Source organism: Ursus maritimus, unplaced genomic scaffold, assembly GCF_017311325.1.
Source record: "Ursus maritimus isolate PB19 unplaced genomic scaffold, ASM1731132v1 scaffold_10, whole genome shotgun sequence".
In the NCBI taxonomy this organism is placed as follows: Eukaryota; Metazoa; Chordata; class Mammalia; order Carnivora; family Ursidae; genus Ursus; species Ursus maritimus.
The window spans coordinates 22,732,718-22,757,244 of NW_024423344.1; the positions used below are offsets into that span (position 1 = coordinate 22,732,718).

Here is a 24,527-nt window from a genome sequence, read left to right on the forward strand (position 1 = left end):
TAAAATGCTTCCATCATAAAGAATATTTATTGAAAACAATTTGAAGAAATGTACAAATAAACCTAAGATGTGTGCTCTATTAGAAACTTACATTCTAAGAGCTATGCAGTATAAAAATGTAATTATTTTATAAAAACCTGATTGGCAAGTAAAGACAGGCAAAGTTTACTATATTGTGTATAAATTCTACTACCTGGTTTCTTTTAAGCTCATCATATATGGACACTTCCTATTTGTGTGTGAAGTTACCTTAACTGACACCGATTTAAATTGACTTAGAGAATAGAAAGTATGTAAGATTTGGATGGCAGGCTAAGAGTTTTAATTTTAATTACTGAGCTAATTACCTCTCTGGAAGGAGTAAGGTCTATTTCTTCTTTGATTAAATAGACTAGATTGTCCCAGTAAGATGGGGGGGTATCATAAATCCTGGTTTACCTGGGACAATCTTGGCTGATAACAGTTGTCTTGGAGTAGTTGCTAGGGTCCTCTTTCACTCTCAGAAGTATCAGTTTGGATGAGAAAGCATATGGTCACCCTACTTAACATGCTCTTTTCAAATTAAAACAACAAATATTAGTTAGGTATCCAGTATGTGGAAGGCCAAGAACTGAAGGGGATACAAAGAAATGTAAGAAATGGTATTTGCCCTCAAAATGCTTAGGACTTAGTTGGAGAGACTGAATAAACATTTCAAGTTAAACATACAAAATTTAAATGACTTAAAAAATATAACTACAACAAATATTACAAGAAAGTATGTAGTTACTTGTTAAACGAATGGCACAATAATTAGCCAGGAGTTTCATAAGACATAAAGGTCACTTCCAATTAAACAACACCACAACGTCTATCAACACAATTTACTGAGTGCCTTGTATGTGCTAGATGGGGTTTAGAGTGCTTTACACGCATATTAGTTAACCCTCACAATCATCCTAAGAGGCCTAATATTATTTATAAGGAAGGGAATTTTATGATGAGAAATGTATCTGATAGAGGTCAAATAACATGCAAAAGTTCCATCTAACTAGTAAGCAGAGTTGGGATTTAAACCCAGGTTCTCTAATACCAAAGTCAGCGATATTTTTATTGCTTTTCTCTTTACATAGGGTGGTGGTTCTCAACTGTGGGTGCTTCTGCCCCACCCCCCCAGCGACATATGGTAATATCTGGAAATATTTTTGTTTATCATAAATGTGGTGGGGGGGTGGCTAGTGACCTTACAAAAATTTTTTTACAGATAAGATCTGAACTGAGTCTTGAAGCATGGGTAGGATTTGGATAGGCTAGGGATGGTGGAGATAAAGGCAGATTATAGATAAGAATAGTACAGAAAGTATAAGACAGGTTCAAGAAGATAGTGAATAAGCCAACTTAGTAAGATAAAAGAACACAATATTAAAGGGAAAGTGAAAGCAAGACTAGAAGATGCAATTATTTTTTTAAAAGACCAAGGAACCTGAACTGGATTCACTGAAGATATTTGAGAAGGGGAATGAATATAAGATTAATCACAAAACCAGGGAAAAGAGACTAATGAGGATGCTACTGGAATAATTAAGTCATAAGGTATTCAGTTTGTGTGTTGGTGTGGCGCTGACAGTGAGAAAAAGAAGAAACCATAAGCATGTAAACTTTTATGTACCATAAATTTTTGTCATCTCAAAGGATAACAAATTATCATTCTTACCTGTAATGCACTGAAACTGTCCATCTTCTCTTCTTATTGTAAATGCTTCCCCTGGGTTAACTTGTACCAGAATGACCTTAAAATGACAGAAAGGAGTATTAAAACAAAAAAAATAAAATAATAGAATAAATAACAATCAAAATAGGGTAATTCAGTATAACAAAATGCTAAATGTTGCTAGAACAGATGTCAGCTATTTAACCTTATAAAAATGGGAAGGAAAATGGGATTACACATTTTACACATTTGTTCAAAAAGTATTACTTCACTTTTCTGGAGGTCAGACTTAGGCCAAAAGTAAGGGAATAAAGAAATACAGTGTTACATTTTTATTGGAAAGTTAATAAACTTCACTTGAAACAAAGATGGAATCAAACAGAATATTTGGCAGATCTATGCTTAGTTCATTAGTTGCTAAGTATTTCATTTTTTTAAAGATAAAGTATTGGGGCGCCTAGGTGGCTCAGTCGGTTAAGTGTCTGCCTTTGGCTCAGGTCATGATCCCAGAGTCCTGGGATCAAGCCCCGCATTGGGCTCCTTGCTTGGCGGGGAGCCTGCTTCTCTCTCTGCTGCTCCCCCTGCTTGTGCTCTCTGTCAAATAAATAAATGAAAATCTCAAAAAAAAAAAAAAGATAAAGTATAAATTGGTAAGAAGAGCTTGAGATGAGCATATCTGAATTAGTAGAACATTTCAAATTATATCTGGGAATATGTAAAATTAATCCCACCTTTTTAAAGTAGTTTTCATTATATAGATTATACATTCTAACTTTATGACATCCGAAAAACAAAAAGCTGGAAAAAAAATCTGAAGTCCTTCTATCTTACAATAAACACTGTTAGTATTTTGATAAATTTCTTAGTCTTGTTCCCTATGCATAGGCTTAATTTTCCCCCTTAAATAAATTTATATAAAAGGGCTCCAATTTGGTATCTTTTGAAGTTTAATATTTAAAAAAAAGACTTTTCCATACTATTAATCACTCAAAGTACTTCCTCAAATGACCATACCATAAACAACTTAACCATTCTCTTAATGTAAAGAATTTAGGTAGCTTTCAATTTTTCCATTATTATAAACAACACTGAAGTGAGCGATTTGTATGTAGTTTTTTCCTTTAATTTATTTCCAGTTAATTTTTTTGAGTGGTGTTTAAAGGTCGGGGGTGGGGGGTCTATTTCATTCTTTTACATGTAATATTCAATTTTCCCAGCACCATTTATTGAAGAGACTGTCTTTTCTGATTTGGGTGTTCTTGCCTCCCTTGTCAAATGTTAACTGACCACATACATGCATGGGTTTATTTCTGGGCTCTTGATTCTCTTCCACTGGTCTATGTTTCTTTTTTTGTGCCAAAACCATACTGTTTTGATTACTATAGCTTTATAATACACCTTGAAATCAGTAAGTGTGATGCCTTCCACTTTGTTATTCTTTTTCAGGATTGCTTTGGGTATTCAGGGGTCTTTTGCAGTTCCTTATACATTTTCAGAGTGTTTTTTCTACTTCTGTAAAAAATGCCATTGGAATGATAGGGACTGCACTGAATCTTAAGATGGCTTTAGGTAGTATGGATATTTTAACAACAATAATTCTTCCAATCCATGAACATGGGATACCTTTCCATTTATTTGTGTCTTCTTCAGTTTTTTTCATCTATGTTTTGTAGTTTTCAGGGTAGAGATCTTTCACCTCCTTGGTTAATATTTCAGGCAAAGACTGAAAGACCCTCACTTCAAGCGAAGTAGGTAAGAAGTAAGGTTAATGGAAAACAAAATAAATTGTTAGAAATAATCCAAATATATTAATAAAATAAATATAAATGGATTAAGCTTGCATATCAAAAAGAGAGAAAATAAAATTAGATTTAAAAATGTTAGAGAGGGGTGCCTGGGTGGCTCAGGTTGTGATCTTGGGGTCCCAGGATGGAGCCCCACATCCGGCTACTCACGTAGTGTGAAGTCTGCTTCCCCTTCTCCCTCTGCCCCTCCCCCCACTCGTGGTCTCTCTCTCTCTCTCTCTCTCTCAATAAAATCTTTAAAAAAAAAGTTACAGAGAGAAAACGTCAAACCCACTATTTTGGTGGTTTATTTTACTTTTTCGGTGATTAACAGAACAAGTAGACAACAATCATCAAGGATATGGAAGATCTTAACACCACCACCAATAATCTTGGTTTAATGGCCATGTAAAGAATATTGCACCTAACAATTAGAAAACACATATTCTTTTCAAGCACATATGGAATTGACATGAAAATGAAAAGAATGGACTATAGAGAACACCATAAATCAAATCTTACAAATTTCAAAGAATAATACTGCATGTCCTCTATGTATAGTTAAATTAGAATCAGAAATTTAAAAATGTATTTGCAAATTTTAAAAAGCTTCAGTAATGTATAAATACTTATAACAGAAAAGACTGAAAATTAGTAAGTATCCAAGTAAGTGAGAAAAGGCAGAGTTAACTCTAACTTTAAAAGAAAATTAACAACAACAAAAAAAACAGGACCCAAAAATAAGAACAGAAATAATGAATCAGAACACAAGAAACACTGGAGGATGAGAAAATAGCTTGAACAGAAATCAGAGTGAAGGATAACCAAGAGAAAAAAATTAAAGAGAAAAAAGTAGTCAGTCACCTTTTCTGGCTAGGGAATTTTTCTCCCTCAAGGAGATTCCTGAACCTTGGGAGATTTTATGCAAGTAGATGGCTTTACAATGCATTTTATAAAATCTAAGAACTTATCTCTCTACATCGGTTTTATTTAGGGGGCTAGGTCCTTATTACCCCATTATTTCAAATGTCGTATTTTCAGGGAAACCTTCCCTAACCAACAAATTCTGGGGTATGTTCACATACTTTCTACCATATTGATCTATTTTATTTTTTACCTAGCACTTGTCGCTATCTGAAATTATTTTGTGCAGTTATTTGGTTAGTGGTTTACTGAGCAGTTTCTATGCCACTGGAACAAAAGCCCTCTGAAAGCCAACATCTTGACTTGTCTTACAAAATACTATACCCTAGAGCTTGGCTCATAATAGGTTTTCAATAAATTTCTGTTTAATGAATTATATAAACAGTGAGGACTGGGGGTTATGTGGAAAGCATTCATTCATTTGACAAATATTTATTGAGGTCTTATTACAGGTGAGGCTCTGTTCAAGGTAATGGGTATAGAGTAATAAAAAAAAAAGGACAAAAATATCTGCCTTCATGTTACTGCAAAGAAAGAAAGTTAGAGGATTCAAGTTATGCCACTGAGTAATGCCAATTAAGAAAATTATTTTTAAGTTTAAAAAAATGCGGGCTGATTAGAAGAAATTCACACACACATACAGTTGAAAATCACTTCATTGTTGCTAACATCACAGATCAAGTCAGGGCTACTATTTGTAATAAACGTGCATGCCTGAATTCTAAGCACACTTATAGGTTTCTGGCAACTAATCAAAAAGATTTTGTCCAGTTTAAAAATGCAGAACTCACTTATCTTAAAATTATCTGGATTCCTACGTCATTTTATACTCATCTGCACACAACAGTGTAAATTTTCCATAAACTTATTATAAACAAAAGTACAATGTGATAAGGAGAAAGAAGAGAATAACTATGAATGACAGTTATTCTACCGGAGATAAAATATTGCCACAGAACTGCATAATCATAATAGCACAGCTTCTTAACAATTTAGTGACCACAGAAATTTTACAAAGTAACTCTCATAAGTGTGACAGGTGAGAAACCTGGTAAATTATCCACCATTTCGTGATTCATATCATTGATGCTTCTATTTGCAAAGGGATATACTAGAGAGCAAATTTTACAAATATAGTATCATAAAATGATTACCTAATACTTTATTTGACTTTAACAATGGAATTCTTCAATATCTTCAAATTTCACAGAAACAAATGATTTGTGATCTTAGGTTTATACTTATCTCAAATGCACTGCCGGTCCTCCAATCCCTAACCCCTTTAAGAAATCAAGAGTTCAGTCCTGACAGTTTCACTACACTCTTTGTAAAATATACTCAAACATGTTTCTCTTTCCTAATCAGTTTCTTTCACCTCTAATTACATCCCTCATAACAGATTTGGTGCCATGTTCAAGACTACTGATACAATACATTAGCCAGCCAGTTTTCCTTTATCATCCTTTAGTGCAAATGCTAGGAACTTCTAATGCCTGGTTTGAGTTAATAGGTCAACAGTGGCTGAACAGACAGTTGATAAAAGCAATTATCCGAATATTCACCAATAGGTCAATTTTCACTATTCTGAACAGAGACATGTAGAATAGTGAACATTTTAAGTGTATTCTGAACTTAAATACTCAGTACTACTAATATTTACATGGCTTCTTTAACAAGAAACACATACTTGAAACATGTTTTGGCTGACATACCTAACCCAAAGGGTAGATTTACTGACAATGACTGTAGATAATGCCATATACCATGTATATTTTAAAATCACTCTTACACGTAGGCTATGGACACACGGGAATATTTCTACAAAAATGTTATATTAAAACATAACACAAAAGATATGAAAATGTCACTGATTAAAGGTCTAAATATGCCTACTATATTCATTAATGAAAACCACAAAAATCTATAAGAACATAATAAAAACTTCATGTTCCGTAAATTCTTTGATAATAAAAAAGATAGAAAGGCTTGGAGAAGTTATGGAAGAGCAATAAAATTATAAAGGATCCAATATAAAATTATTTACTAAGGGAAGGAAATAAATTTCAAAAAAACCCCAGAATAGCAGAAAGGACATCTCTGGAGTGAAGAAGGAAAGAGGAGGACAAAGGGGCACAGACACTAGAGACTCACAAGTCTGACATGAACACCTCTAAAAAAACAGAGCATACAGCTCAGGAAAAGGCGGAGCTGAAGGAGACCAGAGATATCATTTAGTCCAATCCAGATTTATTTTTAAAAAGTAAATTAAGAGGTGATTATTAATATTATTGAAAAAGTTACTTCATTTTACATAAACCATTCAACCAATTGTTCTATTATATAGTAAACTCCCAGTGTATTTACTCGTTACATCAATTAACCACTTACAGTGAGGCAAATTCAAATGAGCATTTATAATAAAAAATATAGTACTTGGTACCACCTTGGAATCTAAAATAATGAATAGAAGTGCCAAAATTTATTTATTTATGCTTTGCCTATACAAATAAACCTTATTTAAATGTCAGGAATAAATACTTTAATAACATCTGTATATATTCTAAAGGAAACACAGTAATAAGTGAGCGATATTTGTATTTATTTTTAAATATTTATTTATTTTTTTGAGAGAGAGCAAGCGAGCATGGGGTAGGGGCAGAGGGAGGTGGAGAGACTCTCAAGCAGACTCCCCACTGAGCCTGGAGCCTGATGTGGAGGTTTGATATCACCACCCTGAGATCATGACCTAAGCCAAAATCAAAAGTTAGCCACTTAACCAATTGAGCCACCAGGCACCCTTAGTGATATTTTAAAAATAGAAACACCTAGGTATAAATTATATTTTACTATTTTAATTTTCAACTGTTACTAATCACTTCATTGCTAAATATAACTCAGAAAATATTCTTTTGCATTTCAAAGATATGTATACATAACTCCTTCGTCATCTGTTTCAATTTTACCTAACTGCTGTCAGTCTAAGCTCTTTACTTGTAAAATGAGAATGAGAAAAAAGCTATCTTACACCTGCTCCACAGCACAAATAAAGTGTATTAGATAAAATGATGTGCACTAGATGAAAGGAAAGACAACTTACCATCACGCTGGGAACTTTTCAAAATACTGTAGAGATAGTTAGGTCTGTCTGCAGAGGGTGAGAAATATGGGATTTTCCCCTTAGCTTGAATCCCAGGGAAATAATCAGTCTTTCTAATGCAATTACTCATAAATTGCTAAGATGGCCATCAGGAAAATCATGCTATTATTTATTACTCCAGAAAGTATCACTACTTTAAAACCTAAAGGATTCAGTAAAAGATACAAGGTTTGGTGGGGTGCCTGGTTGGCTCTCGTGGTAGAACATGCAACTCTTGATCTCAGGGTCATGAGTTCAAGCCCCACGTTAGGTGTAGAGCTAACATAAAAAAGTAAAAAATAAGTAAGGTTGGTGCGCTAATATTCTATAATCTCTAAAAGGAAAAACAGAAAGACTCCCAATGTGTTATAAGTGATCTGTTCTGTGCAGTTAAACATCTAACTTTCTGAATTTAGGAAGTATAGTCAAAGTTTGTTTCTCTAAAACTCTAACAGTTTAAATTATTTTGAAAAATATATACCTAATATAAAATGTTTAAGGATGTATTAATTTCTAAAAATGTTCACCTATATTTTCACATGAAATAATCTACAAAACCAAATATAATCACTGAAAAAAATAAAGAGAAGGTCACCAACTTGCACTAGGTCACTTGCACTTACAAAGGTCACCAACTTGCACTCTTCACTGTACATTAAGATTGACATTAAGTCAGATCTGAGAACAAAGTACCTCACGTTTCTATTTCTGAAACCCAGTAGAGGGCTTAGTAGACAGAGGAAAAAAATCAACCCAAAAGTCAAAAACATGTATTCGTGCTTTCCAGTATTTACGAACGTATTATCTAGGCTATCATCTTAGTTTGCTTAGCTGCCATAACAAAGTACCATAGACTGGGGAGGGGGGCGAAGTGCTTTGGAACAAATCAAAATTTGTTCTCTCATAGTTCTAGAGACTAGAAGTTCAAGCTCAAGGTGTCAACAGGGTTGGTTTCTTCTGAAGGCTCTCTCCTTGGCTTGCAGATGGCTACATTCTTCCTGTTTTTTCACATAGTCTCCCTCTAGGTGTATTTGTCTTAATATCCTCTTATTAGAAGAACTTTGGCAAAAGGGAGAATTCTATTGGATGAAAGCCTGCCCTAATGACCTCATTTTAGCTTAATTACTTCTTTAAAGACCCTACCTCCAAATATAGTCATATTCTGAAGTACTGGGTGTTAGAACATAGGAATTTCAGGATGGATTGAGGAAAACACAATTCAGCATAAAGCAGCAACCCTCAGATTACAGAAAATACATGAGCAAAATTCTCTGTAATGCCTAATCCTTTTCCTGTTTTTTTTTTAATCCAGCTGCTTCTTTATGCTTGCTCAAGGGTGCCAATTTAATGAGGTTGAGAGTAATAATAAAAGGGGAAATCCTTTGGGCTTTGTACCCTTGAATAATAGTTAACATACCTTTAGCAATGTAATTCTTCAATCCATGACTGAAGGCTTTCAAAGTAACTCAATACTAATGGGGTTGTTTTGATGACTAAGTGAATTAACATATGTCAAGTGCTTAAGAAAGTTAATGGCATACAGTAAGCACTATCTGTACATGTTAGCTATCGTTATTGTAAGCATTGTATATGTACCTCTTAGTATTACTATTAATAGTGCAGATCTGTCACTTTAAGGATTTGCCCCCAGCCTAGAAGTTGATCAATTTACACATAAGAGAGATAATATACCCAGAATACAATGTTTAAGAGACTTCTCCTGAACTGGTCTGGGACCTGCCTGCCTCTCCATATTTTGTTGTACTCACCCTTCAGCCTGCTCTACTACTTTTAATACAGTGTTCCATGGTCAATAGCTTCCTTCTCATTTCCTGGTCTATGACTTATATACTAAGCATTTATTTACTCTAGCATGACATCTGATTCAGACTTGACTTCTGCTAAGATTTTCCTATGCTGAACCTCTGTGCTTCAGGACTTAAGTCTGGAAGCAAAAAATTTCTTCTACTTATTCCTTCAAGATACTGAAGCCTAAAGCAGAGTTAAATTATTCCTGTAATAAGGCCCTCAGCAATTTGTACAACCTCCGAGTATAATGCTTAGCACATAATTGTATTCGGTTGCTTACATGTTGTCACCTCCACTACATGAGTCCTTCATAAGACTTCAATCCATTTATTTTTATAGTTATAGAGGATACAGAAGTTCAACAAATGTTTGCTGAAATAATTACTGTCCATCTGTAAATAACTCCTAAATCTTTTCCTCTGGTTTTGAGACCAGGGCTAGCTGATAAAACTTTCCGTAATGACAGAAATGTTCTATACTCTATCTGGAAGGATAGCTTCTAGCTACATGTGGCTATATACATATGGCCTTTGTGCGTATACAAGTGATTTTGAGCATTTAAAATGTGACTAGTGAAAATGACGGACTGAATTTGTAATCTTATTTACTTTTAATTAGTTTAATTTAAATTAGTGGTTAATGGCTACCATGTCAGACAGTACCATGTTAGATTTGCCAAGCTCCAACATTACTTTTCAAACTACTTTCTGGATTTATTTGCCTTGATAAATTGCAGGCACCTCAATCTTATTATGTCTAAATTTGAATTCATTATCTGACTTTCCTAGGAAATTAAGCTGAGAAATACATTTCAGCTAAATATACTATCAATTCACAAAAAAGTCTGAATTACTTACACAACAAAGTGTTATTAAATTGACTTGATTATAAAAACTTTGAATCAAGCTTTATCTACATTTCACTAGATCCCACCAATCTGTAGATACATTGGCTGAGGTAACATACTTCCGCAAAAGTCTAAAAATAGACTAATGTTTGGAAGTAAAAGGACAATTATCAAATTACTGAATGTGAATTTAGTTTTTAGTCTTATGAAGGATAATAACTTACAAAATTAAGAATACACCACCATATAGACAACTGAGATCTGTCAACCACGCACCCACTTAATTCATTTATTTGGTGAATAATTAATGAGCAAATAGTATATGTTAGTTTGTGGAGTTGGGGATACAAGGATGAATCGTGAGACAGCACAGCAATTACAGTGCTAAGATAGAAGAGTACAGGGTATAATATGTGATAATTAGAAAATACTTAAATTTTTTTTGTTTAGGCTCATTTTTCTTAAAGCTTTTTAGAAATAAAGGTACTGTGACAGAAAACAAATACGGATTTATAATGAGGCAATTCTACATTCAAATCCTATTTTATGACTTAATAAATGTGTTTTTTAGGTGAATTATTTAAACTCTGTGATCCTTAGTGCCTTCTTTTCTAAAATGCAGTGCTTTTGCAGTATTAAGAGAAACACTTTATGTAAAACTCTCAGCACAGTGCCTGACATACAGCAGACCTTCAAAAGTAACAAGTATTTCCTTTAAATCCAGTACAAAAAGAATCCTAATTAATCATCTAGACTATGTGGAATACTTCATTTTCAGACAATGGTAAAAAAATGAGGTTATGTCCCATACATAAAAATATCTAGATAATGTATGCACATATGTGTATATATAGGTGTGCGTGCATACACACACACATCTCCGTGCAACTAATGATCTGTATCTTCCCCTATTTCAGAATGGCTTCTAAGAAGATATGTCCTTTATTATTTTCTTATCAATCCTAGTACAAAGGATCATACTTGCACAAGTAATGATCTGTATCTTCCCCTATTTCAGAATGGCTTCTAAGAAAATATGTCCTTTATTATTTTCTTAGCAATCCTAGTACAAAGGATCATACTTGCACAAGTATGCCAAGTATCCCACTGAACGTATTATGTGAAGGTTGGCAACAATTAAATCTTTAGTTTCTAAAGCCAGTTCTAATTAAAAGGTCATATTTAAAATTTTTCTCATATTAAATAAAATAAAATTATTCTGAAGAAAGAGTATATGAATTTATTAGTATTAGACTATCACTGTCAATTCAAATTTCCAGATGTCATTATTTGGGTTTACATGTCCATATATTTTTAATCATTCTACTATCTTAAAAACTGGCATTCAAAGTAAGTCCAAGGTAGTATAACAAATAAGAGTTGTTGAATCACTATGTTGGTACATCTGAAACTATTGCAACACTGTGTGTCAATTACACTATTAAAAAAAGAAAATACAGTAAATCCAAAGTATCAAGATTGCCCAAGGGGATAATTGTAACATCATTAGCCAAAAGCTGTGTGTTGTACCTTCTTAGCAAAGCATTTTCACACTTATCACTTATTTTATTCATTTTAGGACTGAGTTTAAAATATGAATAAATTATTCAAACTGATAATACTTGAACAATAACATACATTCCTTTAACGAAAAAACTCCCAATGTAAACTGCCTACATCTGAAAATGAACTAATCAGTTTTCAAAATAAAGTTTAAAAAGTAAAAGTTTACCTTAAATGCTGACAGTCTCCTCACAAAACACGTTTTCTTAAATAAACTGCATCAATATACTGAAATCAATTCATTATGTCCATTAAAACTCAAACTTGACTCAAGTTTTTAAAGTGAGATTTTTTTTATCCCTTTCTTCCCCTACCGATCATCCTAGTTCTTATGTTCCATAGATGAGAGAAATCATATGATAGTTGTCTTTCTCTGCTTGACTTATCAGAGGGGAGGGGGGTGGGGGAATGGGATAGACCGGTGATGGGTAGTAAGGAGGGCACGTATTGCATGGTGCATTGGGTGTTATACACAACTAATGAATCATCGAGCCTTACATCGGAAACCGGGGATGTACTGTATGGTGACTAACATAAATCATTAAAATAAAAAATAAATAAATAAATAAAGTGAGATTTTTACAGCATAACAGGATCAAGTCAAAAGAAGTTGCTGAAGTAATTCTAACTTTCAGAAGTTTTTATGATGATGATGTTACATGGATGACAAATACTATAAGGTTATTTTGAATGTAGCAATAAATTATTCACATAAAAAGTATATATGTATAAAATATAGTCATTTCAAAATACTAACAAATTAAAATACAATTAATGGGAACACTCTTTAAAGACGTACGCCAATTAGTTCTCGCAAAAGTTATGTTTCTTTCCAGTGTCTTATAATACTCTATTTACAATTTATAAATACTACGTATAGATAATATAAGGAAGTAGACGGTGTCACTATGCAGATAATTTAACATACACTTAGAAATGATTTATCTATCAATGCTTTAATTCTGAAACAGACTCTAAATTTAACAGATTTATCAAAGAAAGATTGGTAACAGTCTTATAGAAATAATTTACTTCAAAAGATAATTTACTTTCAGATTACTAGCAATCACATTTACATTATATAAACCCATAACTACAAAATGTAGATGGGTTTAAAAATATTTAATATTTTTTGAGATACCCATATACCACAAAATTTACCCTTTAAGGGATATGATTCAGTGGTTTCTAGTACAGAGTTGTACAACCATCACCAAAGTAAATTTTAAAACATTTTCACAGTTTGGGAGAAATTTTTATAGACTTTTGTGACAGGCTTCTTTCACTTAGCCTAAAGCTTTTGAGGTTCATCCAAATATCTGCATATACTGAAGTACTTCATTCCAGTTTATGGCCAAATAACATTCCATTGTATGAATATATCACATTTATCCATTCATCTGTTGATGGACATCTGGATTGTTTCCACCTTTCAGCTATTATGAATAATGTTAAATTTTTACAGGGACATACGTTTTCATTTCTCTTGAGTATATACCTAGGAACAGAACTGCTGCTCATATAGTAACTAAGATTAATTGAGTAACTGCCAGACTATTCTCCAAAGTAGATTCCCAATTTACATTCCCACCAGCAGTGTATGAGGATTCCAATTTTTCCACATCCTTGTCAACACTTGTTATTATCTGACTTTTTGAGTCTAGCCATTCTATAGCGCATCTCACTGTGGTTTTGATTTGCATTTCTCTTAACGATTAATGATGTTGCGCAACTCTTCATACAATTAATGGCCATGTCTATAATTTTTCTGAAGAAATTACCATTTAAAACTTTTGCCCACTTTTTAATTGGATTGTCATTTTATTGTTTAGTTTTAAGAGTTCTGTATATATTCTGGATATGAGCCCCTTTTCAGATAGGTATAGGATTTGCAAAATTTTATGGGTTGTCTTTTCAGTTTCTTGATAGGGTCCCTTGAAATACAACACTTTTTAATTTTGATGAAATATATTTCACTTTTTCTTTTATTTGTGTTGTTAGTATCCTATCTAGGAAACTACTGCCTAATTCAATATCATGAAGATATGCCCCTATGTTTAACAGTTTTAAAGTTCAGCGCTTATTTTAGATGTTTGATTTAATTTTTGTATACTGTATGAGGTACACATCCATCTTCATGCTTTTGCATGTGGGTATCCTGTTATCTCAGCACCATTTTTTAGAAAGACTATTCTTTTCCCATTGAATCATCAGGCATCCTTGTGAAAGTCAAGTAACCATAAATGTAAGGGTTTGTTTCAGGACTCTTAATTCTATTCCACTGATCTCTCTATATATCTATCATTATGCCAGTACCACACTGTCTTGATTACTGTGGTTCTACAGCAAGTTTTAAAATTAGAAAATGTTGAGTCCTCCAACTTTATTCTTCTTTTTAAAGACTGTTTGTATATTCTGGGTCCTTTGTATTTCCCTATGAATTTCAGGATATACTTGTCAATTTCTACAAATACTCAGCTGGGATTGTGCTAGGAATGTGTTGAATCTCGACAATTTAGATAGTGCTGCCATCTTAACAATATTAACTGCCATCTTAACAACCTTAACAATATTCTGTGATCATGAGATTTCTTTCCATTTAAGTCCTCCTTTCAATGGCGCTCTGCAATTTTCAGTGTACAAGTCTTATACACCTTTTGTTGAATTTCTTCCTACGTATTTTATTCTTTTTGATACTATTATAAAAGGAAATGTTTTCTTAATTTCATTTTCAGATTGGTCATTGTTAGAAATATGACTGTTTCTTCTATAATGAACTTGTATCCTACGACCTTGCTGAACTCATTAATTCTAATAATTTTTAAGTGGATTTTAGGATTTTCTTTTTACAAGATCATGTCACCTGAGAATAAAGAAAGTTTTCTTTTTCCAACCTGGATGCCTTTAATTCCTTTACTTGCTTATTTGCTTTAGCTGGAATTTCCAGCATAATGTTGAAAAGAAGTAGTGAGAGCAGGACATCCATGTCTTATTCTTGATCTTAGGGAAAAAGCATTCAGTCCTTCACCATTAAATATGTTAGCTGTTTGCTTTTTTTTTTTTTTTTAATAGATGCCCTTTATGAGATTGAGGAAATTTCTTTTTCTAGTTTACTATTTTTATCATAAAAGGTTTTGAATTTTGTCAAATTCTTTTTCTGGGTCTATCAAATAGATGACCATGTAGTTTTTGCCCCTTTTCTATTACTAATGTATTAGACTGACCACTTTATGTATGCTGAACCCATTTTGCATTCCTGGAATAAAACCCACTTAGTTGTGGTATATATTCTATACATTGCTGGGTTTGGCTTGCTAGTATCTTGAAGATCTTGTGTCTATATTCATAAGGAATACTGATCTATAGTTTTCTTATGTCTCTGGTTTAGGTTGGTGCTAGTTCTCCTTTAAATATTTAGTGGTATTCATCAGTGAGGCATCTGGGTCTGGGCTTTCCTTTGTGGAAATTTTTTTTGGTTATAAATTCAATCTCTTTACTTACTATAGCTCTATTCAGATTTTTAGTATTTTTCTTAAGTCAGTTTGGTAGTTGTGTCTTTCTAGGTATTTGTCTAGTTCAGATAGGTTATCTATTTGTTGGCATATAATTGTTCACAGTATTCCCTAATAATCCCTTTTGTACCTATAAGATCTGTTAGTAATGTCTCTGCTTTCATTCTTGATTTTAGTAAAGTGAGTCTTTTCTTCTTTCCAGTCTGTCTAAAGGGTTGGCAATTTTGTGATCTTCTCAGAGTTAACTTTTGGTGTGTTGATTTTTCTCTATTTTTCTAGTCTCTATCTCATTTATTCCCACTCTAACCTTTACAAAATTCCTTTTGCTTGCTTTGGGTTTAGTTTACTTTTTTCCCCCTAGTTTCTTAAGGTTGGGTTATTGATTCAAAATCTTTTTTTGTTAACATAGGCTTTCAAAGCTACAAATGTCCATCTTAGCACTGCTTTAGCTATATCCCATTAATTTTGGTAGGCTGCTCTTTTGTTTTCATTCATCCCAAAGTATGTTCTAATTTTCCTTGTGATTTCTTTCAGTGGTTATTTAGGAATGTATTGCTTAATTTCCATATATTTGTTAATTTCCCCAATTCTATTCTGTTAATTGATTTCTAATTTTATTCCATTTTGGTTAGAGAATATACTTTGTATTATTTCTGTCTTTTAAGATTTACTGATATTTGTTTTATGGCCTAGCATATAATCTATTGTGAACAGCAATCCATGTGCACTTGAGAAGATTATAGATTCTGCTGTTGGATGGAGTGTTCTACAGGTGCCTGTTAGAACTGGTAGGTTTACAGTGTTGTTCCAGTCTTCTATTTACTTATCTTTTGCCTAGTTGTTCTATTCATCATTGAAAGTCTGAAGTCTATTTCTCTCTTCAATTCTGTCAATTTTCAATTCAGGTATTTTAGGGCTCAGTTGTGAGGTACAGAGTGACCCTTTTAGCATTACAAAATGTCCTTGTCTCCAGTAATTTTTTGTCTTAAAAAGTCTATTTGGGGTGCCTGGGTGGCTCAGTCGGTTAAGCATCTGCCTTCAGCTCAGGTCATGATCCTAGGGTCTGGGATTGAGCCCTCCATCGAGCTCCCTGCTAAGCAGGGAGCCTGCTTCTCCCTCTCCCTTGGCTCCTCCCCCCTGCTCATGCTCTCTGTCAAATAAATAAATAGATAAAATCTTTAAAAAAAAGTCTATTTGTCTGATACAAGTACAACCATTTACCTTGCTACAGCTTATACTGTATATCTTCTTCTGTCTTTTAAATTTCAACCTATTTGTGTTTTCGATTTAAAGAGTGTCCCTTGTAGATCCAGCACACAGATGATCATTTTTATCCATTATGTCAACCGCTGTCTTTTCATTGTCATGTTTAATTCATTTAGATTTAATGGAATTTCTGATAAGGTATAGTTTACAACTGCCATTTTGCTCTTTGTCCTCTATGTAATTATGTCTTTTTTGTTCTCCAATTCGTCTATACTGCTTTTGTGTGTGTGTGTGTGTGTGTTAAAAATTCCTAGTGCTCCATTTTAATTCTCTTACTGTTTCTTTTACTACATTTCTTTCTTTTTTATTTTCTTAGTAGATGCCCCGGGGATTACAATTAACTTCTTAATTTATAACAATCAAATCCAGATTAATTGCAATTTCAATTATATATAAAAACTTTGCTCCTCTATAGTTCAGTTTTTTGTCCCCTCCTTTGTAATATTATTTTAATTATTTACATCTTTATATAAGCCAATCATATAATTATATATATAATACATATTATATATATATTTATTGCAAATGTGTTTTGAATCAGATAGATGAAAAGAATTAAAAAATATATTTATACTATCTTTTGAGTATACCTATGTAGTTACTTTTACTGGTGCTCTTTACTTCATATGGATTCATTTACTGTCTTGTGAATAGTCTTACTGAATGCAAGCAAAGAGCGTTGAAAAAGCGTTCACTAACCATTCCTAAAAGCCGTTCCTTTTTTTTTCTCCTGCACTTGCCACTTTTTTTTTATTATGCTATGTTAGTCACCATACAGTACATCATTAGTTTTTGATGTAGTGTTCCATGATTCATTCATGTTCCATGTTACATTCATGTTCCATGTTACATTCATGTAACACCCAGTGCTCCATGCAATACGTGCCCTCCTCAATACCCTTCACCCGGCTAGCCCATCCTCCTCCCCTCTCCCCTCTAAAACCCTCAGTTTGTTTCCTGGAGTCCACAGTCTCTCATGCTTCATTTCCCCCTGTTTATTCCCCCTTCATTTTTCCCTTCCTTTTCCTAACGATCTCCCTCCTATTCCTTATGTTCCACAAATGAGTGAAACCATATGATAATTGTCTTTCTCTGCTTGACTTATTTCACTTAGCATTATCTCCTCCAGTCCCACCCATGTTGATGCAAATGTTGGGTAATCATCCTTTCTGATGGCTGAGTAATACTCCATTGAATACAATGGACCACATCTTTATCCATTCGTCTTCTGAAGGGCATCTCGGCTCCTTCCACGGTTTGGCTACTGTGGACAATGCCACTATGAACATTGGGGTGCATATGGCCCTTCTTTTCACTACGTCTGTATCTTTGGGGTAAATACACAGTAGTGCAATTGCTGGGTCATACGGTAGCTCTATTTTTAACTTTTTAAGGAACCTTCACACTGTTTTCTAAAGTGGCTATACCAACTTGCATTCCCACCAACAGTGTAAGAGGGTTCCCCTTTCTCCACATCCTCTCCAACCTAAAAGCCATTCCTAACCATTTCTGAATTGCTTTATTAGTATCAACTGAATCAGTATTTACCTACAACCAAGTGTTTTCAATTTTTGAATTTAAACTCAACTTCCTTTCTTAACCCAAAGTGACTTAGACTAGGGATCAGAAGATAAGATTCTAGGGTCAACTCTGCCACTAAGTGTATAACCTTGGATTAAGTTAGTTAATGGTGAACTTTAGTTTTTCCATGTGTAAATATGTGAATTGGACTACTTTTCTATACTTTCTTTCAAATTCCATAATCTCATATTATTTTTCTAAAAAAAATTATCAGGTTTTCCCCATTATTTCCACTTCCACAGTTGGTATTCTCTAAATCCTCATTACTTTTATTCCTGGTGGAGTGGAGAGATAAGTCAATTAGTGGGTTTTTGGTTTTTTTTTTTAGTATTTCCCCACTCCATTCTACTTTAATTGTGTAGTTAAACAGAATAATTTTCCCCAAGGAAAATCCATGGATTTACTTGTAACTTTATTGACTACCTATTGCTTATTATGTCAAATCCAAAACTTAGAGCATTAAAACTCTTTATCAACTATCCTATCTGTAATGTCTAAGCTTACGTCTTTCATTTCAAACATACAGAAAAGTAGAGAGTATTATATCTATCAGTTTCTGGGAATCAACCAGATTTACCACCATGTTGCCAAAGTGCCTCAAATGCTCTTCAGAAAAAGACATGTAAGTTTACAGATTTTTTTTTTTTTTCTGAACTTGGGATATACCTTTCTTATCCTTGGTTTTTTGGGTTTTTTTTAAAAGATTTTATTCATTTGTTTGACAGAGAGAGACAGCAAGCAAGAAAGACACAGAGAGAGAGAGAGAGAAATTGAGAGAACGAGTAGGGGGAGCGGCAGAGGGAGAAGCAGACTCCCTGCAGAGCAGGGAGCCTGACATGGGACTCGATCCAGAACCCTGGGATCATGACCTAGGCCAAAGGCAGATGCTTAGCTGACTGAGCCACCCAGATGCTCCTTATCCTTGTTTTAATATTCTTAATATGCATGCCTGAATCCAGTGTTAGTATATACCATCATTTTGTGAGTTTTTTAGTTTATATCGGTGGCATCATGTTTTACATATCCCTTTCTAATTTGCTATTTTACTCAATATTGTACTTTTGAGATTTATCCATAGTATAAATTCATGCAAAGTAATTCTGGTATATAGTATCCCATTATATGAATCCTCCAAATTCTATTCATTTCTCTACTAATGGACATTTATATTATGCTCAGCTCTTTCATTATTACAAAACACAATGAATAGTCTTGCACATGTGCTCTTATACACGTGTAATATTTTCTGTAGGATAAATATCTAGAGGTATATATGTTAGATTTTAGATATGCACTTTTCCAGCTTTATTAAATATTGCCAGATCATTCCTCCAAAAAGGATGCGCCAGCAGTATATAAGGGATTACACTGATCTACGGCCTTTCTATACTGTCAGATTTCTTAATATTTTACATCCTCATTGAGGTTTTAATTTGCATTTCCTTCCTTCAAAACATAGCTCCAATATCCTTTCTTCCCCTAAAACCTTTCATTAGAGCCATGAATTACCCCCAAGAAGAGAGGGTACTTTGTCTGTATATAGGCAGTATGTGATCAACTTCACAGTTAACATGAAATTCTTTTCTTTATACAACAAGTACTCATTAATATGCCAGTTAAGTTAGCCAGCTGTTTAAAATGCCAGTTTCAATATTATATAGGTATGAAAACTATTAAGTGGCCAATAATATGTATATAGACACATATGAGACATTGGGATTGATGCTAACTAGTTAAATAATAGGTATTTTATTCACATATTTCCTAAAAAGAAGGCATAATGGATAATTTAGAGCCATGCTGAAATAGAAAAAGAAAATACTTTCAAGTGTAATTAAGTATTTCCAAGACAATAGTGATGAGGAAAAGCCTTTTACATCACTTACAGCCCTTACCCATATACTGGGTTATAATACTGTATATATATATATGGGAGGGCAGGAGGTAATACATTAACTGTAAATCATTAGGGGCAGAAATAATATCGTGTACTTAGTATTTCTTATACGACTTAATCCAGTTGTGGTTCCCGTAGTAAATGCTTGTGAAATTGAATTGTATTTCAGTTCCTAAAAATGCAGGATTTGTGAACTAACCATCAGTTCTAATCAATTTTAAATCTAAAGATTTATAATCTGTCATACAATTATGATTCCTACCTACCCATGTGAAGCAAGAGAAAGATATTTAAGGGACAATTTAAAATATGGAAAAAAATATCAATGGTAGCAAAATATTTTTTTCTGATTAGATTTTCAGGGAGGCAGAAAATGAGGACAATATGAACTATTACTACTTTAAAATAATTATTAAACAAAACAACCGTGTGAGTTGGTTAATTTTGAACTCATTAAAACAAACTATTTTCAGAATTGTATCAGAAAGATGACTCTCCCCATGTTCCTCACCATAAAACCAAAACCAAAACCAAAAAACCCCAAACTTAGGAAGTGTTCAAGAATGTCCTTGAAGAATTATTTGTGATAGCAAAAACTGGAAACAATCCAAGTTTCCATTAATACTACATTGAAGCAATTAATGTATATTTATATAATGGAATATTATGTAGCAAATATCTATGGTATAGGTGGTAACATGGATGAATCTCATACATCAATTGTTGAGCAAAAGAAACCAGAGACACAATTATACATATTGTGTAATTCTATTTATATACAATTCAAAAATAGGTAAAACTAACCTTTGGTTTGAGGAGGAAAATGGAGATACTGGGAGAGAGAATGTACTTCTTGGGAAGGGGTACAAGGGAGCAGTTTTGGGGGTGCTGGTAAAGCTCTGTTTCTTGACCTGAGGGTGGTTATAGTGACTATATTTTTATTTTTTTAATCAGGCACAGAAATGATTTATACGCTCTTCCAATATACGTTGGCCTTAAATAAAAGCATTCTTAAAACTTGTTCAGATAAAGCAAAATTTGTTCTTTCCACCTCTTTCAACTAATCCCTTTCTCCTGAAAAGAACGACTGTTAACGGATGGGTATGTATCTGTTCAGAGCTTTTTTTCCTTTGATATAGATATATGTACATTTTAAATTGCACATTTTTCCCCTTTTTCAATTGTTAAGAGTTTTTTTATTCAAAAAATAATAAATTCAGAACATAAAAAATATTCAAACAATACAAAGGGTATATGGTAAAATGTAAACTCTTCTTTCTGGGGTCAGTCCCTGTTTATGACATTTTGTATATTTTCTGTCACATGTTTATATGTATGTGTATATTTCTCCCATTTTCAAATATTATTTTTTGAAAAACCACACAAATGTACCATTTCAGGAATATGAATCTTGAGCATTCTATCTGGTGATGAGATTATATCACAGTACTCTGAATATATAATCACTATAGTTTATTAATGAAAGGGAAATGTTATGAGTTGAAAATGCAGACTACAACTTTTATTTGTACATATTTATAATTTTGGACAAAAAAAAATCTTCCTTTAAAAAAACTTGCTTTATATTAAGCTAATATAAGATCACAAGAAAAATTGTCTTTGTAAGAAGCCTTTTCATTTAGTATCTCTTATTATAGCAGTTTACAGTCAGATTCATTTTAAAGAATTTTCAGAATTCTGTAAATGATTTTCATTTGAATGTCCCCATTTACCCAGTGCTGCTTCTAAGCTATTCTTTATTTCTCCTCACTTCAGCCCAAATTACATATCTTAAAAGCCAACATTTTCTAAGCATCTGCCTTCAGCTCAGGTCATGATCTCAGGGTCCCGGGAGCCCCACATTAGGCTCCCTGTTCAGCAGGGAGTCTGCCCCACCCCATTCCACAGGCAGGCACATTCATACTCGCTCAAAAAAAAAAAAAGTCAACATTTTCTACAGGGATTCTAAGGCACAGGGGTTGACTAGCTACAGTCACTTAACTAGAGGGTTAGGAATTATTCTAACTATAGAATATCTAGTAGTTAATCTAACAGAATATCAATTATTTTTAGAACAGAATCCACCAAAATTCCACGACCATTATATTTCATTTAAGATTATTGTTCCCTTTAGAATTTGAGGACCTATCTTTCACAACAGAATTAAATATATACCGTTTGCTTCATTAAAATACAAAATATTTAATATTTTAATTTAGAATTTTGTCACATTAGCTTTAATTATATGGAAACATGTTGCTATTTACTTTTCAGATGAAATGATTTGCCAATTTTTTCTTTTTTTTTTTTTTTAAAGATTTCATTTATTTGAGAGAGAGAATGAGAGAGTGAGTGAGAGAGCACGAGCAGGAGCAGAGGAAAAAGCAGACTCCCTTGCTGAATAGGGACTCCGAAGCAAGGCCTCCATCCCAAGACTCTGTGATTATGACCGGAGCTGAAGGCAGACGCTTAACCGACTGAGCCACCCAGGCACCCCACCAATTTTTATTTTCTTGAAAACAGGAAGAGATATATACTTTAAAAATGAACAAATGAAATGATATTGGCACCAGTCAGTAAGAATACTATTTTATTGTTTTGTGCCAAAATATAAAAATAAGTTCTAGTTTTTGTTTACATACTCTGGAACTCTTTTGGTTTTTTTAACTGATATTTTATGTTTTTTTTTTCTTTAAGTAGACTACCTTAAAATTTACATCCAATTTATAAGTCTGATTTTATTATGTCTTACAACAAGAACCAGCACAATATTTTGCACATAGATACTACCTGAATAAGTGAGTTGATTTTTTTTAGTGCAGCATAGCTTAATATCATAGTTTTTAAAAATATGTGCTTATAAAAAATGTGATAATATAAGCAGATTTTCAGATCTGTACCTAGTGTGTAAGGCTTTTTATACCTCTAGGAAAAAGTTAATTGTTAATACTGAAATTTTAAAAAGTATTTGACTTTTTATTGTAACATCATAGAAAGTAGCAGGGTATAAACATTCAGGAGAAACAAACTCTAATGGGAAAGAAGAGATTGGTTTAATGTTTAAATTCTAACCTTTCCTAAAACCTCTAAGAATGAGGATTTGGCTATTTTGTTTCCCAGACAAAGCTACAGAGCAATTAGAAGACTAATTTGGGCCATGGAATTTTTTAGATTAAAGGTCTGGATTAGAATTCCGAGGCCCCAAACTACTGTTACAAAGGCGTGAGCTATTATTTTAGAGTCTCAGTAATCTCACCCCTAAGATATACTAAATGTTTATAGTTTGGTCAGTAAAGGACTTGACTTAGTATCTGACACAATGCAAGGGCTCAAATGGTAGCTGCTATTATTTTTATTATTTCTACTTATATATCCCCCAACACTTCAAATTCAATTGAAGATCTTTCACACTCTCTCAAATCCCAAACCTGCTACTTCTATTTTCCTTATTCTAGAAGATTTTATTATTTTTCCAAATATTTGCAGCTTCTCCCTAGGGCAAGATTATCCTTCCCCACCTTACTGATGGCATGTTTGGCCATGCGACTTGCACTGAATAAGGAAACATGGGTGGAGGTCAGCTAAATGTAGTTCATTATCATCTCTGCCACGATACCAGCAACATTCTACGTAGAGGTTGGGTCTCAAGTGAAAATTATGTGGAGTATAGCTACAGATAACCTGTTAAGGACAGGTAGTATGAACAATAAGCCTTCTGGTAAACTACTGAGGTTTACAGACTATTTGTAACCATGAGATAATTGTCTATCCTGACCGATAACATTTATGTTAGTGAACATCCACCTAAATATTCAAAGAAAGAGTCTGGGAAAATTCTTAAACTCTCTCGGTTTTGTTCTACGGCAAGTTGTTCATCAATTCCAGTCAATTCTAACTTCCTATTATTTCTCAAATCATGTATAATAGGACCTTAATCCAAATTTTCTATTTTATCTACTACTACAGTATTTTCTTTCTCCAGGTTTGCTCCCCTTAAACATTTTAATCTGCATTAATAAGATTAATGTATTTACTTTTAAATACTTTAAATGACATCACAATTGTAAGTGCTTAAACAGTTCTTAACAAACTTATACATGTAATAAAACTCAAATTTTCTTAAACACCTTAACACTGCTTAAATAACAAATATATACAGACTATCTCAGTCATATCAACACTCATTTCCAAACTTAACCCAAAAGTATTAACAGCACAAATTTTGTTTACTTCACCATTTCTCTACTTAAATCAGAGGAAACTCCAGGCCCAAAAGGCTTCACTGAATAAGTTCTACCATATATTGAAGGAAGGTATCTGAGTTTTTGTTGTTTTCTTTTAAGATTCCACATACAAGTGAGATTATACAGTATTTGTCTTTCTGTTTGACTTCACTTAGCATAATGCCTTCAAGGTCCATCCATATTGTGACAAATGGCAGGATTTCCTTCTTTTTTATGACTCCGTAATATTCTGCTGTATGTACAATGTGTGTGTGTGTGTGTGTGTGTCACACAC

General features: G+C 33.2%; 1 protein-coding gene across 1 annotated transcript in view; it reads right to left on the bottom strand.

The window, feature by feature from the left end:
• FNDC3A (fibronectin type III domain containing 3A) overlaps positions 1-24,527 on the bottom strand; it is a 158,558-nt gene that overhangs the window by 103,652 nt on the left and 30,379 nt on the right. Inside the window, exon 3 of the mRNA XM_040622764.1 lies at positions 1,694-1,769. Coding sequence (XP_040478698.1) covers positions 1,694-1,769 — 76 coding nt within the window. The remainder of the gene's footprint in view (positions 1-1,693; positions 1,770-24,527) is intronic.